At 35.6% G+C, this 17540-nt stretch overlaps 3 protein-coding genes across 3 annotated transcripts; 2 read left to right on the forward strand and 1 right to left on the reverse strand.

Moving 5' to 3' along the window:
• The first annotated feature begins 683 nt into the window (after positions 1–683).
• On the forward strand, positions 684–7166 carry Tudor-SN (staphylococcal nuclease domain-containing protein 1). The gene is made up of 9 exons (XM_029312030.2): positions 684–1107; positions 1847–1968; positions 2101–2243; positions 2325–2819; positions 2919–3399; positions 3481–4111; positions 4199–4648; positions 5089–5295; positions 5386–7166. Exons 1-9 carry the CDS (start codon positions 1057–1059, stop codon positions 5491–5493), a joined length of 2688 nt encoding a protein of 895 aa, XP_029167863.1. The 5' UTR covers positions 684–1056; the 3' UTR covers positions 5494–7166.
• On the reverse strand, positions 5897–9787 carry LOC114938160 (methylosome protein WDR77). The gene is made up of 5 exons (XM_029311945.2): positions 8690–9787; positions 8286–8619; positions 8043–8215; positions 7766–7958; positions 5897–7632 (listed from the first exon to the last, which is right to left on the reverse strand). The coding sequence occupies exons 1-5, from the start codon at positions 8805–8807 to the stop codon at positions 7428–7430; spliced, it is 1023 nt and encodes a 340-aa protein (XP_029167778.1). The 5' UTR covers positions 8808–9787; the 3' UTR covers positions 5897–7427.
• Positions 9523–14739, forward strand: Vap33 (VAMP-associated protein 33kDa). The gene is made up of 6 exons (XM_029311946.2): positions 9523–9963; positions 12167–12322; positions 12499–12608; positions 12762–12944; positions 13035–13136; positions 13470–14739. The coding sequence occupies exons 1-6, from the start codon at positions 9891–9893 to the stop codon at positions 13635–13637; spliced, it is 792 nt and encodes a 263-aa protein (XP_029167779.1). The 5' UTR covers positions 9523–9890; the 3' UTR covers positions 13638–14739.
• Positions 14740–17540: the final 2801 nt, after the last annotated feature.

Below are 17540 nucleotides of genomic sequence, written 5' to 3' on the forward strand. Positions count from 1 at the left end.
TTACATATTAGTCTTTTATTTAAAAATCACAAAATCTATGTATACAGATATGTACATTTTTATTCATTACATTTGTCCAAAATACCAAATGTTCTTTACTACATTTATGTTTATGTATCTGTATCCCATGTGATTATTATGTGATGATTATGCATAATAAACGATGATCTATAAAACATTTATATTTATTTTTTAAAAAAGAAAAAATTGAGATATATCTTTAATAGTAGAAAAATAGCTGAATGCAATTATTTTCGATGCAGTTAAAATAGTTAATAACATTAATGTTTTTTAATTATCTCAGTGGACTATTTAAAATCATAAAAATGCAATGTCATGCGATTGCGCGCTAAATGTAAAAATTTTCACTTCGATTCATAGACAGAAATATATTTATATATTATAAGTAATTATTTATATATTATAAATTATTTATATATTATAAGTAATTTATATATATATATATATTTAATATTTTATATATATAATATATCATTATATATACAATATCATTTATTTATATATTCTATATAATATATATATTATTTTTTATTATATGTTTATACGATATTTCTGCGTCGGTTCAACTCTCGCGCCACCTCTCCCCCCTCTTAATGTCAAAGTCTTGGCACAGAGGGCGACACCATACCGCGTGTCGCGTGTTGCCACATCACCACCGAATCAAACGAATTCGGGAGCGTGTTTTCGATTGTAGATCGCGCTCGCGTGCCGAGCAACTGCTACTACTCCGGAACAACACGGTGTACGACGACGTGGAATCGTATCGTGGAGAGCGTGAGCGACCGCCTGCCTCTACCTGCCCGTTTTCGCCTGCTACGAGCCCCAACATGTCAACTTACTCCTGAGTCGTCGAGATTTTTTTTTTACTCACAGAAGAACGCGACAGATTCCCTCTCACGGGACACAGAGTGCACGAGAGTGATTTACATAGAATCAGATTCGAGAGCGCACGAGCGGAGGCGCTAATAAGGACTCGACTCGAATTAATTCCCGAATTTTTGATCGTTCTTCGGAGGAACCGACTTGTGCAACATCATGAGCGCGCCTCAAGCACCAGTGAAATTGAGAAACGGAGTGGTGAAGCAGGTGAGGAATCCAATCCCATCCCGGTGCCGGCCTATCTTATTGCGACGAATGCACATGCTTGTGTCTCTCCTCGGCGATTTTCTCGCGTGACTCCCGTTATTATGTTGACTTCTTGTCTGCTCGGCCCAGCTGGCAGGAAACAGCCTGCGGAACATATGGTTTCAAAATCTGAAGTATCATCTTAGCGGCACTTTTATGTTGGTTGCCAGGTCGGTACAGAGATTCGCTCGGAAATCGTCTAAAAAGAAAAAATTAAAAAAAAAATATTAATAATAGGAAGGTTGCATAATCGAATACGCGTGCGCGAATTTATAGGATAAATTTTATAAGATAAAACGTGATTAGGAACATGAAAGTGTATGAATGCCACGCGCGCGAAGAAGAGAGAAAAAGGTTTTATGTAGAGTGAGAAATTTTCTTTTTTTCATCCAGAAATTCCAGAGAATAATCGAAGATCTGGCAACCCTGGTAACATTCCATGTGTTTTGAAGCATTGTATCAAATATATATTTGTGTATATAATGATAATATTTAATATAATGTTCTTATTTCATTTATCTTTTCTTTCACTTTATTTCATTTGCATCTTATTTTGCTAAGAGTTTATTAGCACTCGGAAAAGTTCTATGAAAAGTATTAACAATTGCGTAATAAATATTCTTAATCGAGATATCATGTAGTATTAGCTATTTTTAGAGATGCGACAAAATTTTCTCACAATGTAAAACTATTTTCAAAGGTAACGTCTGGTGATACTGTTGTTATTCGTGGACAGCCCATGGGAGGGCCTCCACCTGAAGTAACAATTACTCTATGCAACATTACTGCTCCAAAATTAGAACGTTGGAAAGGAAATGACAGGTATAAATACAATCATATTTATAAGTATAGATATAGAATTTTCACTCATAAAGATTCTTTAAAATTATTTCTAAATTTAGTAACAATAATTTGATTGTAAAAATAATACAATAACAATATATTTTTCTGTAGTACGGATGAGACTAAGGACGAGCCATATGCTTGGGAAGCGAGGGAATTCCTACGCCGGAAATTGATTGGTCAAGATGTCACCTTTGCCACTGAAAAGTCAGTCAATACAGCCAGAACATATGGAACAGTCTGGTTAGGAAAAGGTATTTCTTGTATAATTGATAATAATTACATAGAGAGAGAAGTTGAAAAATTGATTCTTATTTGTAATTATTACTTTGTAGACAGGAACGGTGAAAATGTGATCGAAACTTTGGTATCCGAGGGTCTGGTGAATGTTAAGAAGGATAATCGCAATCCTACGGCTGAGCAACAACGATTGGTGGAGCTGGAAAACATTGCAAAAGCTGCAAAGAAGGGGAAATGGTCGGATACGCCGACTTCTGAGCACATACGCGATATCAAATGGACCGTCGACGATCCTCGAAAATTGGTTGAGAAATTCGGCAAGAAACCCGTCAAAGCGGTGATCGAATTCGTCTTTGATGGTTCTACCGTCAAAGCATTCCTCTTGCCCGATTTCTACAATATAACGCTCATGATCTCGGGAGTTCGTTGCCCTGGCTGGCCCAACGGGCGGCGTGAAAATTCTGTCGGCGATCCTTATGCGGACGAAGCTAGATACTTTGTGGAATCGCGACTCTTACACAGAGATGTCGAGATTGTGCTAGAATCAGTCAACAATAATAATTTTATTGGCAGCATTATTCATCCTAAAGGTAAGTAATGCATGTTCAGAATAATTGATGACAATCAATGTACTAAGAATTATGTGTAGAACCTATTGAATTTATATTTGTTGTACTTTTTCATATTAGGTAACATTGCCGAAATCTTGTTGAGCGAGGGTTTTGCCAAATGTCAGGACTGGTCGATCAGCAACAGTAGATCTGGCGCGGAGAAGTTGTATCTCGCCGAAAAGGCCGCGAAGGAGGCGCGTTTGCGCCTTTGGAAAGACTACAAACCATCTGGTCCACAAATTGAATTTACTGGCACCATCGTGGAAATTATCAACGCGGACGCGCTCATTATTCGAACGCAAAATGGAGAAAACAAGAAAGTATTTCTGAGCAGTATTCGACCGCCCACTCGCGAGAAGAAAAACACCGAAGACAGTAATAATACTGCTAGGCCAAAAGATTTCAGACCTCTTTATGACATACCGTGGATGCTGGAAGCGCGAGAATTTTTACGTGAGAAATTTATCAGGAAGAACGTAAAAGTGGTCGTCGATTATACACAGCCGGCTAGGGATAACTTCCCGGAAAAGTTTTGCTGCACCGTAACCTGCGGCAAAACGTAAGTAAATTGGAGATCGATGATTTGCATCAAGAATTGCTAAGAAAATCGTTAATCGTTCTGTTTTCTTAATGTCGACAGGAATATCGCAGAAGCTCTGGTCGCACGAGGTCTTGCACGAGTCATCAAGTACAGGCAGAACGACGATCAGCGGTCTTCTCACTACAATCTTCTGCAGGTCGCTGAGAGTAAAGCGGAAAAATCACAACACGGACTGCATGCGAAAAAAGACATTCCAGTTCACAGAATAGTGGATCTCTCGAATGATCCTTCAAAAGCGAAAGCGTTCTTGACTTCGCTGAAGCGAGCGCAGGGAATTAGAGGAGTTGTTGAATTCGTGACGAGCGGCTCGCGTCTGAAACTCTATCTTCCCAAGGAGGATTACGTTATTACGTTTGTGTTGGCTGGAATAAGGACTCCGCGTTGTCAAAGAACATTGCCTGGTGGCGGAGTAGTAAAAGCTGACGAATACGGCGAGAAAGCACTGGCCTTTACCAAAGAGCACTGTTTCCAACGAGATGTAGAGATCAAGATTGAGAACACGGAAACAAAGTTGAGCGGTTTTATTGGTTGGTTGACAGTGAACGATGTCAATATGTCCGTCGCTCTGGTTGAAGAAGGCTTGGCTGAAGTTGTGAATTTCCCAGACTCCGGAGAACTCACAAGAACTCTTAAAGCTGCGGAGGAACGTGCGAAAGCAAAAAAACTCAATGTAAATAAACACGTATTTGATTAATTGAATTAATAAAAAAATTAAAATATATATATTTAATAATAAATATTTTACTTTATGTTATAGATTTGGAAAAATCGCGTGGAAGTGCCAGTGGAGAGCGACAAGATCGTGGATGAAAAGGAAGGGCAGGAGCGCAAGATCGATTATCAGAAGGTCGTAATATCCGAGGTTACCGATGACCTTCACTTCTATTCTCAGTTTGTCGACCAGGGTACCTTACTGGAGAACATGCTTCAGCAATTACGTCAAGAGCTAGCTGCTAATCCACCACTTCCTGGCGCTTACAAGCCGACCAGGGGAGATTTAGCGGTCGCAAAATTCAGCGGAGACGATCAGTGGTATCGCGTGAAAACGGAAAAGGTCTCTGGCACTAATGTTAGCGTATTCTACATCGATTACGGGAACAGAGAAACCCTTAACGTTACGCGAGTAGCTGATCTGCCTGCGCGCTTTGCAACCGACAAACCATACGCTCACGAATATGCCCTCGCATGTGTAACTCTTCCGAGTGATGTAAGTAACATTTTTTTACAATCTTTTTTTCGAAATATGCGTCATTATACTTAAGGATCCTTGTCGCAACCATATTAAATTGTGACGTCAGACGAGAAAGTACACGCTGAAAATACTTAGATATCATTTTTGAATGAAAAGATATTTTAATGAAACATTACTTTAAATAACTTTAGCATACTTTTAAAATGCCTTGAAAACTATCCTTTTCAATCAATCTTATATCAGACTTTATCATATGCAAAGACCAGACAAATTAGGCCTTATTACTGGCTTCATTACAATCATTTTATAGCTTATCTAAGTGCTGTTTCATCGAAATATCTTTTTATTTCGAAATGGCATGTAAGAATTTTTAGCGTGTGTTTTCTCGCCTCTGATGTCACAATTTCAATATAATCAGTGAGAAGCTAGGAACCTTAAATAATGTATGTTTGCAGACTGATGACAAGAGAGCGGCAGTGGACGCATTTAAGGAGGACGTACTGGATAAAATTTTGTTGTTAAATATCGAATATAAGTTGAGCAACAACGTAGTTGCCGTGACACTGATGCACCCAAGCACAAATGAGGATATCGGAAAGGGACTCATCTCTGACGGGTTCTTGCACGTTCAAAAGCATCGAGATAGGAGGCTCGTTAAATTAGTGAGTCAACTTTATTTTCGTCGCAGTTTAATCTGTATCAATGAGAATTATTATGAAAATTTATATGGGTGTATTTATACTAATTTACAGATCGAGGAATACAAGAAGGCTGAGGAAGATGCGAAGCACAATCATCGCAATATCTGGATGTACGGAGATGTAAGACCAGAGGATGACGACAAAGAGTTTGGGTTGTAATTGATATAAATGCTCAAATATGAGGGAAACATTATTGACGAGGAAGAAAAGGACAGATCGTGTTATTGAAAAACAAAAATTAAAAAAAGCAAAAAAACACAATAGGTATATGATACTATGTATGCTACATAGGTAAAATAAGGATAATGAATGTCGATATGGGAGCTACAATGTCGTGTTAGTCGCAAATTGCAATTATATATCTCAGTATATAAAAGAAAAGGATTGTACATAACGATTTTACTAATTTCTATAATACAATGAACAAAGTGCGCACGCAGGTAGTCTTTGGACGAAACTACGCAATCGTTGGCACATCGTATTCTCATCGACATAAATATTCATTATTAACTTGGTACCGCAAATGCAAATTGTTTGAGGATCCAATATTTTTCATATGAAATTTTCAATGTGCAATTCAACACGTTACATACGTTCAATCATGTTATATACATGAATTACTTGCTTTTTCTATAAATAATCATATTTACTATTGTGCGCGTGCTACTCTTTTGAAGTTTTTATATGCAAGGATGATTATATAGCTGTAGAATGTTTGTAATCGCAAATATAATCGGACACTGATAGCTAAACAGAAATAGGAAAAATTCATATCAGCAGAATATCAGAGTATCAGCAGAATATTTTCAATTAAAGCGACATTTGACATCCGAGAAATAATTGGTGTCATCCGAGAAATAATTTTCAACTTTGAAGTGACACGATGGGTGTATGCATGTGTGTGTGTGTGTGTGTGTGTGTGTGTGTGTGTGTGTGTGTGTCTGTATGTATGCACGCGTGCGCGCGGATTTAACATATACACAAATGGGGATATAATAATAATGCGAAGGAAAGATTGTACACTTATGCTATCTTTCTTTATCGTCTCTTTCGAATAAATTTCACATTATACATGTACCGCGTTATATGCATAAACAAGTTTGATATTAATGTACTTACGAGAAATTATGCAGTTGTCCTACAAATCCAGTCCTACACAAATTGCAGTACAAGAACAAATACGAAAATTAAGTGTTTGAAATATTTACAATAAACAAATGTTATCTATTGTATGCTGTCAGGTAAAATAATTCGCAATTTTCTGTGGCACAAAGAATACATATTAGAGTATATATTACAAGAATATATATTATATTCTCTGTGCATCACAGAATAAACGTTTATTTTATCAGAATTATTATATATATTATATCTTTAATCCACCATTTTCAATTATTGATCGATATATATATATATTTTTTTTTTTTAGACACTTTGTGATTATAAACTTTTATCTGCGATATTTTGTTCACTTTATCATTAATCTCGTTGACTCTATTTTGTAAATAAAATCCTATTGGATATGCTATATACATAATACACATTGTAGGACCAGAAAGCAAAAGAAAGACTTGTTTTGAATTATTTTAGGAACGTTGCGATATTTAAGATCCATAATATACAGAAATTTTTGTTGCCTCTCAACTATCTGACTTTGACATTACCGTTATATGTAGCGATAATATCATACATTTCAAATACACGACTTTTGTGTGTTTCTGCAATAATAGTATACTGAATAATCACAGAGAGCATAATAACTATGTTGTAGAAATGTCCAAAATGATGATCAAGAGATTTGAATAAATATGAAAAGAGAATGTTTTCCAATATCTTAAATGCAGTAAAATTCGTCACATCCCAAATCATTGGTTGAGCAATGAAGATATAATTAAATTAAAATTAAACATTTCAAGTTTTTTGCAAGTTTATATTTTATATCAATATCATGTGTATATTCTTCAAATTAAAATAAATTGTCATTATTTGTTTGCATATAATGTACAATATTGTTTTCAATATTGAAATATTAATTATGTATAAAAAAGAAAAATAGAAAATAATTAATGTTATAAAATTTTAATACATTATTATTAACTTGAATCATCTTTACTAGAAAATACTACATGTTTAATCACATTTCCGTCCCAAGAACATGAATATAAGTCATCTTTGTACCAGGCCAGTCCTCGTACAAAATCATTGTGACTATTATCTTCAAATGTAGGTAGCATCTCTCTATAGGTATCAAAAACTTTCACAGATGTGTCATCAGAACAACAAGCTAATTGGTCTTTCCTACAAAGATTGAGAATATCATAAATGATCAAATTCATTGTTATTGAGAGATGCTAAATTCTATTAACTTAACAAAAATCATTTTTTGTAAACCGTTATTAATTATGTAAATTGATGTTTATTAAATTCTTACTTCTCTGGATTTGGATTAAATAACAATTTATGTATGCTTCTAGCAGATTCAACTGATTCATATAATGGATTATCTGCTTGTCTCACATCAATTAATGCAATGCTGCCATCAGCTGCACCTACTGCTATAAGATGATCTAAACCAGTACTCCAAGCTACTGCTGTTAAGTGACAATCGTGTTTCTTGAAGATACCTAAAAAAATAGATGTAAATATATAGAATAAAATAAATGTAAACATCGTTGTTACATTTAACTAAAAAATCAAATGATAAATACAATGTGCTGGTTTTGCTCGTCTAATGTCCCAAAGTAATGCTTCACCATCTAAAGAGGCGGATATAAATTCGGAACTACACATAGGCTTTACATCTGTACTAGTGATAATATCCGTATGTGCAAAACTATAAGAATATGTTGCTACTAAATCTTCAACATCCCAGACTTTTAAACTGCAATAAGTATCAGATTAATATTTGCTCCTTTGCGATAAGATATTATATACTTTTAGAAACATCTTACCAATAATCCATTCCTCCCGTGACAATGTTTCTTTTATTAGAAAATCCAGACACTGTTAAGATGCTGTCATCATGCTGACAAGTGCGTTCAAGAAATTGAAATTCAGACTGTTTCTCTACTGATTGAACTATTTCAATGATTTGTACTGCACCGCTGTCTTCCACAACGACAAACTTGTCATAGCCTAGATAAACAGCATCGCAAATGCCATTGCTCATTTGCTGGGTCACAGCAGCTTTTTCCCTAGTAAAATCTGAGATGTCTTTAAAATGCCAGAGAGTACCGGTCCAATAAAGATCAACCATGTTGGTGCCTCCAAGGAGAGCATTAGATTCTGCAATGAAAAATTGAAATAAAAGTATAAGTATAGATTGAGAGATTCTAGATCTCTTGTAGATCTTTACCATCATAAATCAAGAGAAATTGTAGATTCTTATTAACCACAGGTGATCGATCTGCGAATATCATGTTTCTAAACATATCCCCATTTGTGTTTGTATCAGAAGTATCCCAATTTTCCATCGTATATTTTCTGCAATAATCTCGGTTTTCCAGATTATAAGAACAAGAGGAATTTTATTTTACAGCAATTTTCAGCGCAATATGATCTCTATTCCACAATTCTTCCTTTCTTCTTCTTATACTCTACCATTAAATTAATACTCGGAGTAAAAAACTAGTTTGGCTTAGGTTATGGGGTTACACATGGACATGGTTAGCGCGCCACACGACTTCGTTTCTGCGCATGCGTCGTCAGAAGATTGAATTGAATGAAGTAAAAAAATTGAGAATATTAAAGGACACTTATATACTGGATCGCAACGATTTAAAATTAAAAGAGACCGAAATGCAGGAGAAAAATTATAGTGTTTTAAAAATTCGCGCCTTTTGTCAAAACATTCGATTAATATACTCAGCCTATCAGAGCTCGAGATATTTAAACGTCAATTCGTCATTTATTTAGTTCGATTTGCAACTCGCTTCAACTCACTTAAACCTTACTTCAGTTCGTCATCTCTCGTCGAAGCGTGCTAATCTAATAAAGCTTTTTTGGAATTTCGCATAAAAAAATATCTATAAATATATTCCCAATGTATATAAATAAATGTCTGAAAGATTATATCGAAATAAATAATAAAAGTGCAATTGACATTTTTCGGACAGGGTGGCATCAGCAGAGTTGGGCGCGTTCTTACCGACCGCGACGTGACGTAACGCGGCCTCCTGCGCCTCGGACAATATCGTCGCGACGCATGCGCATTGAGGGTCGGCCGCGAATCGGAGACAGTCCAACGGAATCTCGGAAAAGATACGGCACGAAACGAGAACGAGACACGACGCACGGAACGGCCGACGCAGCCGAGCGGAGGAGAAATCGCGATCGCGACGTGACAGACAGAGCCGAGGTAACACCTGTCAAATTGTCCACGCGGGGCTCGAAACGCGCCGGAATCACCGTTGGCGCTTACAACAGACGGACGAAGGAAGGCGAGGAGGAGGTGGTGAAGGGAGGAGGAGGAGGAGGAGGAGGTGGTGGAAGAGAAGACACCAACAACGCCGTGACTCGTCGTTCGTCGGAAGGTTCGTCTCGCTCCGCCAGTCAGGATGTCATCGAAGCCCGTGGAAAAGCCCGAGCAGGTTTTAATCATCGAGCCGCAGAGCGAGCTACGATTCAGAGGTACGTCAGGAGAAAAACAACAAAGGAACAAAAAATCGTATCGCGAAGGGAATCGTATCATCCTCCTCCGCTGCGTCGTATAAGTATACTTTTTTCCGCTTCCTTTCTCTCTCTCTCTCTCTCTTTCTCTCCCTTCTTGCCCGGCCTCTTCGCGTCCACCAGGAAACGCGTCTCGCGCGAAGAATCTCGCGGAAAGGGGCGAGCGAAGAGTTCGCATTTGCTCGCGAGGAGGAGACGAGCTTGAATTGCATACAGAGCGGGTGCTCGGTTTGACGTCGTCAAGATGACGTAAGGCCGATTTAAGGCTCGCACGCGCTGTCGCTTGGCGGCTCGCTCGCCTTCCTCGGCCAGGGCATAATAGGATGCGCGTATTCGTGCGTGCATCCGAGGTCGCGCGACGTGCTCCTCTCGACGAGAAACGTGCAATGTCGCTAACTCATACCTAACCCTATCTGTGCCCGTACGTCAATTCGCTGTCAGTCGCGCGAGAGAGAGAGAGAGGGTGGGAGAGACTCTCTGGACATTTCACTCGTCTCCTTCGTTTTCGAAGAAAGATATCGACGAATCTCGACGTACGTGACAGACGAAATGTCGAATAAATAGCCAAGTCGAAGATAGCTCTCGCGCCCTCTCTGCCTCTCATCCGGACGGTTTTCCTCCGGGACGAGGACGAGGGAACGAAAGGTCGAATTTTTCGAAAAAAAGCCGTAGGAACCCGCAGGTGTCCATCGATCGCCAACGGCTCTACATATTGTCCCCGATGCTACCCCTCGTCGACGATTCTTAATCGTCGATTTGCCGGGAAAAACCTATTTATTGAATTTGTACCACTGCTCCACTTTACCAGCTCCGCTGTACGCGCCACTAATCCATAAGGGCTTCGTTTATTTATGCCTTGTAACAGGGAAGCAGCCGGTAATAGATCGCGAACGCTCTCTCTCTCTCTTGCTCTTGTAAAACTGCCGAGTGTTAATTTTCCGCGAAATTTCCGCACAATATTCGCTTTTCCACCTACGCATGCAAAATTTGTCCGTGCGTCACGTGTTCTTTTCTGAGAAACAATAATTCTACGCGAAGCGAAGCAGATATTTGCATATGCGAATTTCCTCAAGGTTCGCGATACATGTAACGATGATATTTATTTAATTGTCTCTTGCGAGAGAGAATTTTTTTCTTTTTTTTTTTGCGCTTCTCGCTGCAATTTGTCACTTATCAGAATAAGAGCACTCATTAATTATGTCTGATATGAACAATGTTACGTCCTTCGACTATGATAGGTCGCACTCGATGTACCTAAGAGACAAACATTTCGTAGTGTCGATCGCACACGGCATATCGCACTCTTATATACGAAAATCATCGTCGAATCAGTGATCGTTATCGAGATTAAAATCGTATCGTAAACAACTTTAAATCATATTTAAATTCGATTAATATGTAACACGTATCTTGGATTTTCCACTAATTCCTATTTTTTTCTTTTCTCTACTTTGTGTATAACTTGTGCGAAAGGATAATTCATTAACAGATTTATAATAAGGAAATATTGTAAATTAATAACGCTATTGAATTTCATTAGTCAATTAAGCTATTTCTGTTCAGATAATCTTGTGTTGATATCGTTAGATAACATTTATACGTTACTGTCGAGATAATATTTATTAGGTTTTTTTATGTATTTTCTTATAAAGAAAGATAAGTAAACTTTATATAATAATTATAAAATGACTAGGAACTTTGATCAATGATTAAAAACTGATGACTAATCATTAATGCAGTAGTATGAATAGTGGTCTTTTTTGGAAAATAAAATTGATCAAATCTAAAAATAATGTATATTTACTTAAATATAATAAATGTGTAATTTTTTCTAAAAGAGAAGACATCTTTTTCTGGAAAGTGTAGAAATTAATTATTAATTTTATGAAGTAGAATAATATAACAGAATGTAATATTCATTAAATAATGATATATTGGTTATGCTTTTATACTTGATATTATTTGCTGTTGATGTTCCAGAATAGTTTGCCCTTTTTAGCATTTGTTATTGATTTATAATGATATTTCTGTGTACTCTATTAATATATAACTTTATTAATACATACATATAAAAAGAAATGAATATATCTCTTTTTCTCTTGCATTTAATTAATATGGCTCTATCTGCTTTAATTTAATGTGTTTTTCATTAATTTTGTTACAGGCCCTTTTACAGCAGGTCCAGTCACATCGTATATAAAACTAATTAATCCAACGAATAAAAAAGTATATTTTAAAATAAAGACAACTGCCCCAAAGAGATACTGTGTACGTCCAAATTCTGGAGTCCTCAAGCCAAAGGATGTCATTGAAATAGCAGGTGAGTTTATATACACATAAAATTTGAGTTTATTTTTATATTGAAGAACTACTCTCTTAATTTTCTAGCTAATTATATAAATTCTATTTATACTTGTAAAATTTAAAAGAGATCTATTTTTTTTATAATCAAATACTATAAACTATTTTTGATTATCATAAACTATTTTATTACAGTATGCTTACAACCATATGATTTTGATCCGTCGGAGAAAAACAAACACAAATTTATGGTGCAAACTGTAATAGCACCAGATGATGATGATGATGAATATCCAGTTGATGTAGTAAGTGACATTGAAATACATTATTAGTAAACAAAGCAAGTGTGTTATTAGAACTGTTCTAAGAATAGTTCTCTATAATTTTAATTAGAATTTAATAAATTTATTTATCATATCACATTCATTGTAATAAATCATGAATGTTGATTTTTAAAGTGGAAGGATATAAATCCGGATCAGTTAATGGATTCTAAACTGAAATGCGTCTTTGAAAATCCCGTGACTAGTACTACTTCTACGGCTAAAACGACTGCAACTTCCACGACAACTAAGCCAGATTCTAATGCGACTAATGGAAAGAATAAAGCAGTTGGCGATTCGGTCAAATCGTCACCTAAGGTGAGACGCCATTAAATATATGTGTTATAATCTTACGCAATAATAACTCGTTATATCCTGAACTAATCTGTGAGTAATAATTCTTTTCAGGTACTTGGTGAGGCAGAAGAGAAATTGTTAAAGGCTGCACAAGAGGTTAATCAGCTTAGGGTAGAAGAAAGCACGCTTAGGCAGGAAAATCTTCAACTTAGGGTAAATATCAATGATATTTAATAGTTATGTGTTTAAATTTAGTTTTCTTTTATACTCTAGTTTTGTTAGCCTGTGTAAAACAAATCCATCGCACTTTAAATATAATGGCTAAATTCGTCAAGTTTATTTAAATTTTTCAACAATATTAAATACAATTGTTTTTCACTCAATCATTTTTTTGCCTGTATGCAAAATTTAATATTAAAAAATGTTATATATTTATCGAATGTTTAAGAAGAAATCAGTGAATGTCAATCATACATTTTTCTTATTCAATTAAAAATGGCTACTTTGGAAAATCGGTATCAATGTATTGTATATGTTTATCCGCAGGAAGATTTAATGAAATGGCGAAATGCAGCGCTGGGTAATGACGGTAACCTTGCAGCAGCTAGAGGTCTAACCTCACAGAGCAATAGCCAGTTATCTCCGACATCAACTAGTGTTTTCATCGCCATTGCCATGGTCATAGTCGGCTACTTGCTGGGAAAATTAATCTGAACAACCTTTATCTTATTGTATACCTCAGTGTATCCCCACCGCCCCCAAGTTTTTTTAGCCTGTCCTCTGCCGTTCACACATGCCATCGTTCGATCGCAGACACAGACTTCAAACGTTGCGTTATTCGAATGTTCATAATAAATGCTATAAACATGAACGGTAGTGGTCTACATTAATAGAGCTGCTCGTTACGGGTGTGTGCTTAACCTGGTAATATGCTTGGTTTAAAATTGTTCTCATTTATCTTTGCTTTCTTTTTTAAGGAATAGACTTTTATTAAAGAACGAGTAAATAATGCTCGATTTTTTTTGTATTTATCACATTTACGTTTGTGTGCATATTATAAAAAGATTTTCGCTTTGTAACTTATGCCTTGTCCTTGAAACAGTATTGGACAAATATGTATTCTTGCAAGTAACGAGTAACAATTTTGTATATTTACAAATATGTATTCAAAATCGTTATTCGTTATCTGTATCGCTTTAAACTCGCTGGGATTATAAGTTCTTATTCGCTGATTGTGTATCGCTGATTCTTTTTCGAACTTGTAAACCACTTATTCGGAATAAGCCTGGCTATACTGGTGCAAAAGATCACACACGAACGAGTAAGGATGCTATTACTGTCGCATATAGGAATAGCATCTTTCTTTATATAATTGACTCTTTCACTACACATAAATAACATTGTACAACCTGGGAACCAGAAAATGTGCGGGTGTATCAAAGCGGTCGAACCGCTGCAATTCGGTATCGAGCGCTATTCTCGTTTCCCCGTTGCACACGTACTGTGTCCATTTAAAAAAATGTGTAATATATATATAGTCGGGGTCGGAGGGGAAGAAGGGGGTTATCAGAGGCGGGCCTGGCTGATGAAGAGTAGTGGTTCATGATTCAACAATTGGTTGTGCTGGTCGCTGTGTAACCGCCAGCGTTGATATATTAAATGAAAATGAAAATGAAAAAGAAAAAAAAATTACAAGAAAACGTTAAAATGCATTGAATTTACTTCTCTGACGCTTCAGAGAAAGTGTATATCTTTTTATTTCTTTATGTTTGTCTTACGAAAATAACGAATAAAGATATATCACGGATATCACAAATGGCGAAGGATTTTGAATTACGCACCTCTCTGATTTAACTATCGTTCGAGCTAAGTTACGACGTATGATAATTTTAATATATTATTATTTGTCGAATAGTTTACGAAGAGAGACGCGAGTCAGTCGGGTCAATCAAATTTCAGAGTTCGCGAGCTGACGGGCTGATCGCAAGTTGTCACGTTTAAAAGTACTATTGTTGAGCACGTAATACTTAACACACACACATACACACAGGTATAGAAATATTTATATAACTGTGCCTTAGAATTAGAGGCAATATAGCGTATAACACGATTTCAATCTTACCGGCTTCCTACATCGCTCCGAGAGTTTTTCTTTTCTTTTTTTTATATCTCTCACTTGTTAGTCTTTGGTAATCTTTTTAGCAAACGGATTCCGTGTCTCGCGCGGCTGTAATATACAATATATATATATACATAAAATATAAAAGAAAACGTTCTGTCGTTAAATTAGATGCTGTAAGCGCGTCTAATTAATAGCCCAAGAGCGTTTCGATCAACATGTATACTTTATATCGGTGTGAATTTCCATCGCTGTACGAGTTTCTGATTCGAAAAGACGAGTAAATATATATATATATATATATTTCTCTTTCTCTCTCTCCCTCTCCCTCTCTCTCTCTCTCTCATTCTTAATAGTGTTATTTTTTACAATTCCGACATTCCTGTTACATTCAGTCTCAGTGACTCTTACAGCGAAAGAACGATCTTAGATCTTGAATCGTGTAAAACTCGAGCTGTATCTCTCTTTACATATATATATTTTACATGTATATCCCATGCATCAATTATGAAATTAATTGACTCGAGCCTGATCTATGTCGCGTTTTTGTAAAACAGAATATTGTAACATATGAATTTGAAATATATAATATATATGTATATTCACGCCTAAGAGATTCGAATGCACGTTTCTCATCTCGTGCACCAAAGATACTCTCCATATTCCGTAGAAAAAAGCGATGCAATTAGAACGCAATGCATATATGTATATATATATATATATATATATATATATATATATATATATATATACATACATATATATATATATATATATGTATATAAACAAATATCTCATATACATACATATACTATACATTAGAGAGATTTTATTACCGATATCAAAAGAGAATTTGTTGTATATGATCTACACATACGATTGTTATACGTATATAATTATATATGATTACACCGAGAGTTTTGCTTCATGCGTGACTAAATCGTTACGTGCGACTAATCTATTAACAGCGATTTCGTTAAGACTCGTGTTTGAATAAAAATATTCTATTAAAGAATGTACTGCATAGACCTCCCGATTGTATTTCGAAACCAACATATAGATATATTTATTCAATTTTATTCTTTTAATTATATTTGCGAACGATTATGTGTTGAAGCTGTCGAGATCCAAAACCTAATCTAAAATTTGAATCTAAATTCTTAAGCAATCATCATTATTAATCCAAGTTTTGGATTTATCAAAGCATTGAACATAAAATATGGCAGAATTCCAATGTTCGTGCGATGTTTCGCGATAAATTCTTTTAAAAGCAAGAATACGGACGTATATATAACGTATATTTATGGAAGGCGGCTGTTTGGATGAACTTTTTGCAGAGAAAGATACATTATATTTCCTAACTTTCTTATTTTTATATTATTGATGTATCTTTCCAACTTATCGACCACTTGAATGTATTGCATATGTGAGTTGAGAATTCTAAATATTAGATTATAATATTTGATTAAATATTAAGTCTTATAAATATTAAACAGTTTTAATTATATATATATATATATATATATATATATATATTTTTTTTTTTAAATTTTAGAGTATATTAAAAGATTTTCTCAATATTTAATATTTATATATTTTACATTTATATTTTAATTTAATATTAAAAGATTTGAAATTGATTGGATGAAATGAATGAACAAAATGGAAAGATATTCACATGATAAAATAAAATACCGGAAAACGATTCGAACAAGCACCCCTTCATGACGCGAGACAGTTTCCGAAAGGGGTAGCATCTCCGGAAAGAGAAAGGGAGAGACAGAGAGAGAGAGACAGAGAGAGAGAGCGAGCGCGTAGGTAGATCCGAAGTAGAGTAGGTCAACTCATAACCAGACCGCAATCTACGGATGTCTCCCTACGCGTCTGTATTTTCGGTCATATCGAGGAGGGTCGCAACCACCCTGCGGTTGCGGTAAGAACGTCAAAATATAAAGCTTCCAAATGTAGGACGCTATCGCCAATCGGCCAGCAGAGGTGAGTTCTTTTCTTGCTGCCCGATACTTCGGTCTTTACGTCATATCGGTTTGAGTATTTTATAGTTCAATCTTTTTCGCTTACGTCAAATAGTTCCTATTAGCTAGTTATCATTACGTTATGTTTGTGCGCGATTAAAGAATTATTTAATAGTAGGAGAGTGTTTTTAGTAAAAGTCGCGTTATTAATTATCGCAGACGAGCGAGATAACGTGAGCTTTGAGGTAAAAATTATCGTGACAACTCGTGATTTAATATCGCAAAACAATTCTAATTAGCAAGCACATGATTCAAACGCTTTTCCATATTTCGAAATTAGAGAATTGTAGACTTTTTCCATATAAATATACAATAGTGTTCCTTCGGATATAAAATATATATTCAATCACGAGTTTCATAACAATATAAGTTCCTACAAGAGATCACTCGAGGGCTAAACGACGTCGTGGAAACTTATTACAGATTATTTTTGCGAAAGCGTCTACAATCATGTACAAAAAATTC

Source organism: Nylanderia fulva, unplaced genomic scaffold (assembly GCF_048542155.1).
Source record: "Nylanderia fulva isolate GAGA-0341 unplaced genomic scaffold, ASM4854215v1 Scaffold17, whole genome shotgun sequence".
Lineage (NCBI taxonomy): Eukaryota > Metazoa > Arthropoda > Insecta > Hymenoptera > Formicidae > Nylanderia > Nylanderia fulva.

Bases quoted from the DNA above. Each gene is read 5' to 3' on its own strand.
- Tudor-SN (XM_029312030.2), top strand. From the start codon at position 1,057: ATGAGCGCGCCTCAAGCACCAGTGAAATTGAGAAACGGAGTGGTGAAG. The intron at 1,969-2,100 runs GTATAAATACAA...ATTTTTCTGTAG, and splicing joins CGTTGGAAAGGAAATGACAG to TACGGATGAGACTAAGGACG. The intron at 2,244-2,324 runs GTATTTCTTGTA...ATTACTTTGTAG, and splicing joins AACAGTCTGGTTAGGAAAAG to ACAGGAACGGTGAAAATGTG.
- LOC114938160 (XM_029311945.2), bottom strand. From the start codon at position 8,807: ATGGAAAATTGGGATACTTCTGATACAAACACAAATGGGGATATGTTT. The intron at 8,620-8,689 runs GTAAAGATCTAC...TTTTCATTGCAG, and splicing joins ATTTCTCTTGATTTATGATG to AATCTAATGCTCTCCTTGGA. The intron at 7,959-8,042 runs GTATTTATCATT...CTATTTTTTTAG, and splicing joins ACGAGCAAAACCAGCACATT to GTATCTTCAAGAAACACGAT.
- Vap33 (XM_029311946.2), top strand. From the start codon at position 9,891: ATGTCATCGAAGCCCGTGGAAAAGCCCGAGCAGGTTTTAATCATCGAG. The intron at 12,323-12,498 runs GTGAGTTTATAT...ATTTTATTACAG, and splicing joins GGATGTCATTGAAATAGCAG to TATGCTTACAACCATATGAT. The intron at 13,137-13,469 runs GTAAATATCAAT...GTTTATCCGCAG, and splicing joins AGGAAAATCTTCAACTTAGG to GAAGATTTAATGAAATGGCG.